Genomic DNA, 13,265 nt, shown 5'->3' on the forward strand with positions numbered 1-13,265 from the left:
GAACTCTGCTGCCACCAATGATCGGGGCGGGGGGAAGAGAGGGGAGGCCGCACACTGCCACCAATGTTATTAATGCTATAGAGGGAGGGAGGGGGGCCTGGGGAGGCCGCACACTGGCCACCAATGATATTCAAACTGGGGAGGGGGGGGGGGGAGGGTCTGCCCCCTGCTGCCTGGCAGCCCCTGATCTCTTACAGGGGGCTATGATACGCACAATTAACCCCTTCAGGTGCGGCACCTGAGGGGTTAATTGTGCTGATCACTGCCCCCTGTAAGAGATCGGGTGCTGCCAGGCAGCAGGGGGCAGTCATGTACACAGTTTGTAGTATATTCTAACTAGAAGCGTCCCCATCACCATGGGAACGCCTCTGTTAGAATATACTGTCGGATATGAGTTTTCACGATGTAACTCATATCCGACAGTATATTCTAACATAGAGGCGTTCCCATGGTGATGGGGACGCTTCAAGTTAAAATATACCATCGGATTGGAGAAAACTCTGATCCGATGGTATAAAAGAGACTCCAGACTTTACATTGAAAGTCAATGGGGACGGATCCGTATAAAATGGCACCATATTGTGTCAACGTCAAACGGATCCGTCCCCATTGACTTGCATTGTAATTCAGGACGGATCTGTTTGGCTCCGCACGGCCAGGTGGACACCAAAACAACTTTTTTTTTTTTTTTTTTTTTCATGTCCGTGGATCCTCCAAAAATCAAGGAAGACCCACGGACGAAAAAACAGTCACGGATCACGGACCTACGGACCCCTTTTTTGAGGACCGTAAAAAAAAAACCTGTTGTGTGCATGAGGCCTTACTTTGCCGGTATTGCATTATGGTTGTGGTGTTTTTTTCTGAACAAAAATTGGCACAGAAAAATTGCATGTAATCTGCCTTCACACGCTGCTGATTTTGTTGCAGAATTTTACGCGATTGAAAATCCGTTGCGTTCACCTGAATGGTGTTTGCAGAAATCCATGTGCTTGCCACCCCATGTTTATGAATGGAACCGATTTTCAGTTGTGGGAATTTCCGCAACAAAATCTGCAACGTGTACAGGCACACTTGTACTCCAGAGCTGCATTCACAATTCTGCTCTGTGCATCTATAATGCAGTAGGAAAGGTAGTGTTTCCTATGTCAGATGGTACAGTGTCTGTACAGTAACTGGGGGGGGGCGACTCTCTGTGCAGGCAGCCTGCCTAGTTATGAATGCAGCTCTTGAGGAGTATAATACAGGATGTCACACTGGGTCAGCACAAGATAAGTAATGCAAATTACTCTACTTTTTCAGTTCTTAAATTCTGCTTGTAAACTGGTGTTGAGCCTCTTAATACACGTCATGGGCAAAAGTATGTCATCATGCTTATATGCCAAATGGATTCAGCCACCGCCAATGCTAACGTGGCAGGGCATGTGTGTTGGGTGCCAACAAACCGCCCTGTAGTGCATGCCATGTACTGACTAACGCTAGTGCCATATTCCATAAATAGACGGTTGCGAGGAGACGTTCCCTTCTACTCTTATTGTTGCCCCCCATAGGCTTTTATCACTGTAGCTGCTGTTTTATGATGTTTTAGTGAACTGTAATTAGTGTGACACCCTGTGACTCAATTATTAGCCATATTATTCACTACCAACCTCGTTGTTTTGTAGGTTCGTACACAAGCTTACTGAAGGATATTTGCAGCTGTATATGGTGGCGGAACCTTTTTTGCACTGTTTAGGAAAGTGCAGCAGATAGGGGATAACTAACTGATCAGTGGGGGTCTGACCGCTATATAGTATAATATAATGATATAACCCAACACAATCACTAAAGTGATAATGTGAAAAAAAAAAAAAGGTAAAGGGCAGGTGAAAGAATTAATACAAATCAAACAAAAGTAAGATTGGATGGGTAATGGGTTATGATCCCTTCAGGTGAGGTTTGCAGTAGTTTGCACCAGGATCGAAGGGCTCTACTGGTGAAGAATCATTTCACTGTGTTATCCGTGAGCCCGGTATTTCTCGGCGAGGTGGTTCTATATTATTTATTTTTTCACAGCCAAACAGTGGAGGAATTGTTCATTACGATAAAAATCTGCTGAGTTTATAACTTTTTCATTTGCTGAGTGTTGCCAGTGGATTGAGCTGCAGCTCTTTCTGGTAAAGCAGCAGAGAAGGATATTGACTTTACGTAACTAAGCTTCATAAATCATTTCCATATAATACTGTAACATGGTAACTTTTTTTTATCATAAACAGTTAAATATCCGTCCAGGATTGCTAGGTCGATACTTTTCCGGCCTAAACTGGAAGGTGGACTAGGGCTCCCTGACTTTATTTCATACCACAGAGCATCTCACCTCCTCAGAATTGTGGACTGGTGTAGACACAAAGCCTATAAACAATGGATCTCGGTCGAACAATCATTTCTTTCCACTCCTTTGCCTGCTATCCCATGGTTAGGCACCTATGTTCCGCTTGATGCTCGTTTACACCCAACCATAGGTCCCTCACTGAAGGTCTTCTCCTCCATTCAGAACCACCCCAACATCTCTCCTTCCCCCTCTCCTATGTTCCCTCTTTTGGGTAATCCACAATTCCCCCCGGGGTTGGAACATGGTCCCTTTCGAACTTTGGTAAACTGCAACAAATTCAGGGCCCATCATTTGATCGCCTTGAATTCGTGGCTTTCCCCCCAACAAGTCTCGGAGATGTCGGGTATCCCTGCCATTAACCCCTGGCAGTCTCGTCAACTTAAACACTTCATGGCTACCCTCCTTCCGGCAGAGTCCTATGTCCGTGAAAAAACTGACTTTGAGTTTCTGTGTGACCAATCAGGTGTGTCTCGCCGCACCCTCTCTCGAATGTACTACCTACTACTCAATCCGGCCAATCAACCCCCTCCTAACTTTGTCTCCCAATGGGAAGCGGATATAGATTCCACACTTACATCGGAACAGAGACTCAGGCTGTACACATGCGTCCATAAAACTTCTATTGCCAGCAATGTTCAGGAGGCTGGTTTCAAACTGATGTCCCGTTGGTATAGGGTCCCTACTAGACTCCACTCCATTTTCCCGCATACCTCGCCTTTATGCTGGCGTTGTGGCTCGGAGAGAGGCACTATCCTACACACATTCTGGAGCTGTCCTAGTCTCTCCGGTTTTTGGGACTCGGTCTGGTCGATTACATCTAAATTCACCACATATACCCTCCCTAAAACACCGGGGTTCTTCCTACTCCATCAGTGCGAGATTCCTCTCTCCTCCTACAAAAGGTCTGTGGTTAGACATCTGGTGAACGCTGCAAGAGCCTGTATTCCGTCTCTCTGGAGGCAACCAACTGTTCCCTCTGTGTCCATGTGGATCAACAAAATCCAGGAGACCATGAGAATGGAAGACCTCACCTCTACATTAAGGCGTACTGAGAAGAGGTTTACTAAAACTTGGAGCCATTGGATGGAGTTCTATGATTCAGCGGAATGCAGGTCGCTTCTAGCACAGCCGTGAGAGTGAGGTCTGTTGTTGCCTTTCCGCTCCCCCTTTCCCTCCCCCCCCCCTTTCCTTTTTTCTTTTTTCCTTTTCTTTAATTACTTCATCTTTTTCCCCCCCTTTGTTCTTTTTCTTTTCTTTTTTCTCATTTGCATCATTTGTCTGTCTGTGACCTAGCTTGCTCATATTGTTCCACATTTGATGTTGTAGTATCCCATTGGGTTCTTGACCTCTTCGCTTACAAGTTGTCATTTGATTCAATTTCATTTTATTCTGTGATATCGGTCATTCTCTGTTGCATGACTGCACTGATACATGGTACTTGGAAATGGAAATGAAAATGAAAATGAAAACCTAAATAAAGAATTTACAAAAAAATAAACAGTTAAATATAATTTTTTTTAAGATGCTATCTGCGATCTATTTTGTTGCAGGTCTTCTAAGCTTTGCTGTGTAGACAAGACACGTTGAGCAGAGTCATCATATTACCCTTAAGCTACTTTCACACTTGCGCTTGATCGGATCCGTTCTGAACGGATCCGATCACATTAATGCAGACGGAGGCTCCGTTCAGTACGGATCCGTCTGCATTAATAACTTTAAAAAAATTCGCAAGTGCGCAAGTAGCCTGCGCGGATCCGTTCAGACTTTCAATGTAAAGTCAATGGGGGACGGATCCGCTTGAAGATTGAGCCATATGGTGACATCTTCAAGCGGATCCGTTCCCATTGACTTACATTGTAAGTCTGAACGGATCCGCACGGCCAGGCGGACACCCGAACGCTGCAAGCAGCGTTCAGCTGTCCGCCTGTCCGTGCGGAGGCGAGCGGAGCGGAGGCTGAACGCCGCCAGACTGATGCAGTCTGAGCGGATCCGCATTCATTCAGACTGCATCAGGGCTGGACGGAGGCGTTCGGGTCCGCTCGTGAGCTCCTTCAAACGGAGCTCACGAGCGGACAGCCGAACGCTAGTGTGAAAGTAGCCTAATGTTAATAACAATTGTATTTGAGGCCCAGATCAGGCAGGATCTATTCATATACAGGTAAAAGACTAATTATATTTCAAGAGAAATAGATAGACCAGGCACTCTACATATGTTCTCAAAGATGAGATTTTAATCAATACACATAAAATCAATTATTAAAATAGCATAAACTATTCAGTAGCAATAATATTATAAAATGTAGCAGCAATGGCAGTGAAAATTAGCAGCAAAGTCCAATGTTGCAACAATGTAACAAAATCACAGCAACAGTTCAAACGGCAACAATGTAGGATAATCGCAGCAAAAGTTCAATCGGCAATCCAATGACAGCGCTGCTAGAATCCGACCAAACCGCAGGTTGATATATACTTATACGTCCATGAAAATATCAACTGTTAACTGCACAAAATCGCAGGGGGCTTTATAGGTGATTCCAAATCAAAAAGACCATTTGAATAATACGTAGTTGCGCTTTTAACTCTTTATGCCACTATAGACAGATGAGTTACCAGTCTTTTCAATATGACCAGAGGACCAGCAGGTAAGTGCAATAAGCATTCATGGTGGCGTCCCACCTCTTTGTAATTGCTAATACACTGTTACCTTCGTCTGGTCGCTTCTTTCTCTGGACGCCGACTTGATGGTCTTAGCGGATATCAGCTGACTGTGTCTTGTGTCATCAGCGAGTTGTACGCTCCGTAGAATCGTGCGTCACCAGAGTTATTCTGTAGTTTCGAAATTAAATCCCATCCAGGGGAGACTCTTTGCCAGCATGCCGGTGCAAGGTATAGCCCATACGCGTTTCGGGGGTGTGCCCCTTCATCAGTGGACCACTGCTTTTTTTTTTTTTTTTGTGGGGTAACCTCTGTAATTGCCAGTTGTGTATAGATTGTTCCTGTGGTTTACTTGGAGCAAGATCAGCAGGTAGAAATTGCTGAGCCGTGCTCTGGTACAGCACTCTTTTCTTTGAGGCCCATTGTCTTGTGAACTACATGTCCCAGCATCCCCTGATGCATGGTCATCAGTCTAGTGGTGATATCTACTGGTGTGCTTTTCAACAAAAGTTAAAATTGCATACAAAATACGAGAGCTCAGACCTGGAGTTTTGCGAGCGGTGGGTGTAGAAGTGATTCGATGTCCGGATATTTCCATGCCGGATCTGCAGCTTTTTGGATGAATCACTGCCGCTGTTGTGATAACTCCAGACAGGACCCGTCCTTCTGTTATTGAGAGTGCGACGAAAGCTAGAAACCCTGTTGTCAAAAGGACAGAAGCACAGTCATAGGAAAGGATAGAAATATCTGTGGGTGGATTCTCGGGGTTAATGACATACATGTCACAACAAGTGGTTAGTAAGGATGACTTTTTATTATATTATTATTTTTATTTATTTTTTGTAAATTTATTTGGTCTTTAGCCCTTTCTTGTATTCAGTAGCAGTCTGACTTCTGCAATCCCAGTGCTGTCTATGGATTCGGCTGACAGGACTCCTGTTGCACGCAGTTAGTGTCATTAATGTGTACATCCAGTTATAAAAAGTTTTTAAAAATGAATAGTACAGTGTAATATAAGAAACTTTATAATATATCTAATTAAAGAATGATGCTTCCTCCTGGCGCTTTTCAGGCTCTTTCCTCCTCTTTCCCTTCACTCAGACTCTTGTCTAGTAGCTCCAATGTCCTCGCTGTCTCTAGCCTCTCACACACAGTCTATGGAGGGATGAGGAGGTTGCTTTCAGCTTGTAAGTGATTTATTACCTCACTGTGAACAGTGTAGAGCCTAAGGCTACTTTCACACTCGTGTTTGGTGCAGATGCATAATGTCTCTGCACAGACGGATCGGTTCAGATAGTACAGCCGTCTGCATCCGTTCAGAACGGATCCGTTTGTATTATCTGTAACATGGCCAAGACAGATCCGTTTTGAACACCATTGAAAGTCAATGGAGGATGGATCCGTTTTCTATTGTGCCAGATTGTCATAGAAAACGGATCAGTCCCCATTGACCCATTCTCGTCCTAGGGTTAACCAGCTCCCCACATGCGCTGCTGCGATCAGCAGCAGGGGCCCGGCAGATGCTGACAGCCGGGCCCCTGCTGTATCCGCTTTTATCGGTGAAAACACTGATGCCGGCGGATTAACCCCCTGTATGCCGGCATACAGTGGGTTTGCAGAAGCTTGTACATCCCCATCAGGTCCCCGTGCTGCGGTGACGGGAACCCGATGGTTGTCATGGCAGCCCCGATGCCTTGCACAGGCATGGTGACTGCCAGCTACGGAAGCCCAGGAGATCCAGCCCCAGGGTAAGACACTGACAGTTCAATACATAGTTACATAAACTAGGATCTGGGGGGAGGGTGTGAGGTCATACTAATAAGTGGGATATAGGAGGGGACAGTGGGGATTTAGTGGGGGCTGGAAAGAAGGGAGAAGACTGGGCAGAACTATACAACGGTGAAAAATAGAACTGCTGGTAGCAAGAACCTGTTACATACAAACAGCCGCCATGGTAACCAAAAATCCCACATATTTACTTGACAGGTAATAGTAATTTAAAATGTATTTTCACAAATGCCAGAAATCTAGCTAGAAAAATGGGGGAGCTGGAGGCTATGGTACTAGAAGACCACATAGATGTAGTCGGTGTGGCTGAGACATGGTTGGACTCTTCACATGACTGGGCTGTTAATATTGAGGGTGTTACACTATTATGGAAAGACCGGGTCAATAGAAAAGGTGGTGGTGTGTGCCCGTATGTGAGGAGTGATGTGAAGACAAGTGTGAAAGAGGCAATGGTGGGTGAGGATGCTGAGGATGTGGAAATCTTATGGGTGGAATTTCAAAGGGATATAAAAACTGAAAAAATAATACTTGGAGTAATATATAGACCCCCTAACATCACAGAGGAGATAGAAATGCAACTGTATGACCAAATAGAGCAGGCTGCACAGGCTGGTACAGTGGTCATAATGGGAGATTTTAACTTCCCAGACATTGACCGCAAAGGGGAGAAGATTCCTCAACTTGCTGCAGGACCACTTTATGGGCCAGTTTGTAGGAGCTCCCACTAGGGGCGATGCTCTGTTGGATCTGGTAACGATGCAGAGCTTGTTGGAAATGTGACTGTTCTAGAAACACTAGTTAATAGTGACCACAATGTAATTTATATTCCCCCTAAACTATAAACAAACTCGTTGTGTGTTTTGCGGTCTGCAAATTGCGGATCTGCAAAACTCGGGTGTCGTCCGAGTTTTAATTTAACTGCCTATTCTTGTCTGCAAAAACGGACAAGAATAGGACAGGTTATATTTTTTTGCGATCCACGGAATAGAGCAACGGATGCAGACAGCACACAGAGTGCTGTCCGCATCATTTGCGGCCCGTTGAAGTGAATGGGTCCGCATCCAAGCCACAAAAGTTGCGGCTCGGATGCGGACCCAAACAACGTTCGTGTGCATGAGGCCTAATACTGAGGATAAATGGGAGAGCTTTAAATCCATATTGAGTAATTGCACTAAAAATGTATTCCTTTTAGGAAGTATAAACGGCATGGCTTACAGCTACTGTAAAAAGGGCAATAAAAGTTAAAAAAAAGGGCATTTAAAAAATACAAATCTGAGGGGCCAGCTGTAGCGTTTGAAGATTACAAAGGGCTTAATAAAATCTGTAAAAAGGAGATAAAATTAGCAAAAATACAAAACAAACAGCAGGTGGCAAAAGAGAGCAAGAAAAATCCCCAAAAATTCTTTAAATATGTAAATGCTAAAAAACCAAGGTCTGAGCAGGTAGGTTTCCTTAAAGGGGTTCTGCACCTTCATTTAACTGATGATCTATCCTCTGGATAGATCATCAGCTTCTGATCGGCGGGGGTCCGACACCCGGGACCCCCGCCGATCAGCTGCCTTCTCACTATTTACCGCCGGGCCGCCCGCCCACTGACGTCACGACTTGTATCAACTAGAGTGGGCGCGGCTAAGCTCTGTTCACTTGAATGGAGCTTAGCCGCGCCCACTCTAGTTGATACAAGTCGTGACGTCAGTGGGCGGGCGGCCCGGCGGTAAACAGTGAGAAGGCCGCGGCGCTGCTGGAGCGCCGCTGCCTTCTCAAACAGCTGATCGGCGGGGGTCCCGGGTGTCGGACCCCCGCCGATCAGAAGCTGATGATCTATCCAGAGGAGGTGCAGAACCCCTTTAAATAATTGTGATGGTGGTGGGTGGTGGGGAAGGGGGTAGGTATAGGTAGTCACTGAAGATAAGGAAAAGGCAGAGTTACTAAATGTTTTTTTTAGCTCTGTATATACAAAAGAAGAGGAATGAGCTGATATCTGTGGTGCTGGGGCTGTTAGTACATCCAGTAATATACTCAATTGGCTAACTGCAGATACGGTCCAAGATAAGTTAAAGAAGGTAAATGTGAACAAGGCTCCGGGTTCAGATGGATTTCACCCAAGAGTTCTTAAAGAGCTCAGTTCAGTCATTGCTGTGCCCTTGTTTATAACTTTTAAAGATTTTCTAGGTACTGGTACAGTGCCAAGTGATTGGCGCAAGGCAAATGTGGTGCTCATATTCAAAAAAGATCTAGGTCTTCCACAGGTAATTATAGACCTATTAATCTTTCTTTATAACTAAGACCCTCCATGCCCCTTATCAGTTTAGTCGCTCTCCTGTGTACTCTCTCCAGCTCCAGAGCATCCTTTCTATGGACTGGTGCCCAGAACTGAACTGCATATTCCAGATGAGGCCGCACCAGCGCTTTGTAAAGTGGTAATATTACATCCCTGCCCCGCGAGTCCATGCCTCGTTTAATGCAGGACAATATCCTGGTGGCCTTAGAAGCAGCTGATTGACATTGTGCTGTAATATAATTTACCATCCACAAGGACACCCAGATCCTTCTCTATAAGTGACTCTCCCAGTGCTACATCCCCTAGGACAGGGGTAGGCAACCTCCGGCTCCCAGCTGTTGTGAAACTACAATTCCCAGCATGCTCCATTCATTTCTATGAGAGTTCTTAGAAGAGCAGAGCAAGTATGCATACTGGGAGTTGTAGTTTCACAACAGCTGGGAGCCGGAGGTTGCCTACCCCTGCCCTAGGACAGTAATGGCGAACCTTTTAGAAACAGAGTGCCCAAACTGCAACCCAAAACCCACTTATTGCAAAGTGCCAACACGGCAATTTACCCTGAATACCAATACAGTATATCTTCCATGTACTTTATCATGTAGCTATAATAGCCTGCCTAGATTCAATGTGCTGCCTGTGCCGTTCATAGTGCGCCCTGCGCTGATGAATGGCAGGAAAAGTCTAAGGCATATTGGTACACCATATGCCTTAGTGCGGGTGCCCCCAGGGAGGGCCCGTGCCATAGGTTCGCCACCACTGCCCTAGGACATATGAAGCACAGAGATTATTACTACCAAGATGCAGAACTTTAGATTTGTCCACATTGAACCTCATTTGCCAAGTTGAAGCCCAATCACTCAGTGTCTCCAAGTCAGCTTGTAGTTTATGGACATCTTCCATAGACTGTACAGTACTGCACAGCTTAGTGTCATCTGCAAAAATAGAAATCGTGCTAATAATCTTGTCTTCGATTATTATTAATAAATAAATTAAATAATAGAGGGCCCAGCACTGAACCTTGGGGTCACCACTTATACCCGGGACCATTCTGAATAGGAATCATCGACCACAACTCTCTGGACACGGTCCTTCAGCCAGTTTTCAATCCAATTATTAAACTATACTTTCCAAGCCTATAGAATTTGAATTTATTTAGTTTTGGGGGGGGGGGAAACATGATTAACCAAATATATAAATGGGCCATACAAAAAATACGGTGAAAAACCGTTCCATGCCTTCAAAAGACAAGGGGGCACTGCCTTCAACTGGAGAAGAAAAAGTTTAGTCTCCGGAAGCGTCAAAGCTTCTTTACTGTAAGAACTGTGAATCTGTGGAATAGACTTCCTCAGGACGTGGTCACAGCACGAACAGTGGACAGTTTTAAAAAGGGTTTAGATGCTTATTAACAACATTAATGCTTATGAAAACGTGTAGAAATCTGAGTCTCACTCACTTTGGTGATTCGCGTCCCCACCTATCGCTTGGTTGAACTTGATGGCCTTATGTTTTTGTTTTTTCAACCGTATCAACTATGTAACTATGCTAAAAAAAATAATTAAAAAAAACACCTAAAGGGTTAACAAAGTTTGTAAAATCAGTTTTGAATACCTCGAGGGGCGTAGTTTCTACAATGTGGTCATTTATGGGTGGTTTCCACTATGCAAGCCCCACAAAGTGACTTCATAACTAAAGTGGTCCTTAATAAAATGGGTTTCGGAAGTTTTCTTAAAAATTTGCTTCTAAAATTCTAAACCTTTTTATAAGATCGTAAAAAATATAATTACATTTCCAAAATGATGCAAAAATGAAAGTGGACATATGGGGCATGTAAGGTAATAACTCTCATATGATGTATCACTATCTGCATTAGGGCTCATACACACAAATGTATTTTCTTTCCGTGTCTGTTCCGTGTCTTTTTTTTTTTTTGAGCCTATACCGGGCGAACGGAGCGGCGCCCAGACATGGTAGTAAGTGCAGGGGGACCCCTGGGTGCCGCTCTGCCCACAGGTATAGTTAGTTTTTCGTTTGTAAACTAGTGAAAGGTCCTCTTTAAGGTGTTAATACAAAGCACTTACTAATGTATTGTTGTTATTCATATTGCTTTGTTTGCTGGCTGAATTTTAATTTTTCCATGGTTACGACCACCCTGCAATCCATCAGTGGTGGTCATGCTTGCACTATAGGAAAAAGCATTATTCTATGTGCGCTTCCACGGTCCCAGCCACCAGAGAGGCCGGTGCTTTTTCCAGTCAGGCGCAAGTACGACCACTGCTGGGGGATTGCAGGGTGGTTAGTTGTAACCATGCAAACAAGCAGTGTATAATGTTATGGAAAAATTAATCCATTCCAGCAAAGTGGGCATTATGGAGAATCACAATACAGTAGTAAGTGCCTGGCATTAACTGTTCTACATGATTAATGCCACTTGCTGAAGTGACGTAACTCCCTTTAAGGCTGTATTACACCAGCTGATTCTGCAGGCAATTGTCTTCCTTCCCGGCTATTGCCTACTCGCTAGTGGAGGAGACCACTGCTATTACATGCAGCCATCTTCTCCACAGTATGGGGAGGAGCGATCATTGTGCCATTGCTTGTCCCCATGCTATCTAGTTATTTGCTGGCGGCAGATCGTGATATTAAATAGCAAGATCTGCCGCCGGCAAATTGTGATCTTTCAGCATGCAATCGGCGGGAGTATTAGACTGCCAGATGATCGCTAACGAGCGTTACTACGAACACTCGTTGGCAATCATTTGGCAGAAAATCTGCCAGTGTAATACAGGCTTTATCCCTACTAGATATAGTAGAATCAAAAGTGCTATGTGTAGCAGAGCTAGGAAACTGCACTTTGTGTGCCTCTCATCCAGCATCCCCCCCCACATAGAAGCCAGTGTTAAAAACAGAGCAAAGCAGACTGGCAAAAGCATTTTCTTTAATTAGATATATTACAAAGTTTCTTATATTCACATGTACTACTCATTTATAATTGGGGATAATGTTTTAAGGGTTTGCAGTTTACATTGGAGGTATAAGGCCCCTTTCACATGAGCGAGTTTTCGCGCGGCTGCAATGTGTGACGTGAACGCATAGCACCCCCACTGAATCCTGACCCATTCATTTCAATGGGTCTGTGAACATGAGCGTGTTTTTTTTTCACACATCAGTTCCGCGTTGCGTGAAAATCGCAGCATGTTCTATAGTCTGCGTTTTTCACGCAGCCCTGGCCCCATAGAAGTGAATGGGGCTTCAGTGAAAAGCACATTGCGTCCGGAAGCAAGCGCGTGAAAAACGCATTGCACTTGTGTGGAAAAAAACTGAACGCAATCGCAGACAAAACTGTCTGTCTGAACTTGCTTGCAAAATGGTGCAAGTTTCCCTGAACGCACTGGACCTAATCCGTCACGCTCGTGCGAAAGAAGCCTAAGGCATTGTGCCTGGTTTAACAGTAAATTTGCTGCTTTAGTTGCATTGTGTTTGCAGTCTGCAGACAAAGTCAAACCATCTTTTTAAAGTAATGCATATATCTTTTTTTTTTTGCGGCAGTTGCAGAGAGAGCAGAACCTCTAGGTGTAACGGCAACGCCCCCGTTGCTCCTAGAGGCTCATTTGGATATATTAAAATTGTCATTTTTCTCAGCAATGCGGGCACATATGAACATGGGACCAACACAGATGTCTTCAGCTGCCGAGTGCACATGTAACAGGTCTTTTTTGACTGCTTGCCTTCGTTGGGTACACTGAAGAGAGATTTCCTGCCATCAGGGCAAAGTCTTGAGGCCACCATATACGTTAGTTTGCAATCACTGGTGGGCGCTGGGACCAGTGTGAGGGTACACATTCTGGATACAGCGCTGCAGGGTATGTTGGCATTGTAGGACTCGCAAGACAAAAATAGTGAAGCGAGCGTGTCCCCTGCGCTCTCGGGATAGCAGGAGCAGATTAATGGGAGTTAGACGAGGAAGTACTTTGTTGGCATGGCTCAGACTGCATAGTTATCTAACATTTTATGAGGTTAGGGGGTTAGCGTCCCACATGTTGGACAGGAATGTTGTCTTTTGTGATGCAGTTTTTATATGCGTGCTTTCATATAATAATTCATGTTATTGGATTAGTGCAAAGCCTAGTGTGTGGGCGAAGTATGTCACGCTATATTAACTGCAGCTCATCTGAG

At 44.7% G+C, this 13,265-nt stretch overlaps 1 protein-coding gene across 1 annotated transcript in view; it reads left to right on the forward strand.

Moving 5' to 3' along the window:
• The first annotated feature begins 5,241 nt into the window (after nucleotides 1–5,241).
• The window catches only part of IRAK1 (interleukin 1 receptor associated kinase 1), a 52,832-nt gene continuing 44,808 nt past the window's right edge, over nucleotides 5,242–13,265 (forward strand). Inside the window, exon 1 of the mRNA XM_044269027.1 lies at nucleotides 5,242–5,254. Within this exon, the coding sequence (XP_044124962.1) occupies nucleotides 5,242–5,254 (13 nt within the window). The remainder of the gene's footprint in view (nucleotides 5,255–13,265) is intronic.

This window comes from Bufo gargarizans, chromosome 9 (genome assembly GCF_014858855.1).
Source record: "Bufo gargarizans isolate SCDJY-AF-19 chromosome 9, ASM1485885v1, whole genome shotgun sequence".
In the NCBI taxonomy this organism is placed as follows: Eukaryota; Metazoa; Chordata; class Amphibia; order Anura; family Bufonidae; genus Bufo; species Bufo gargarizans.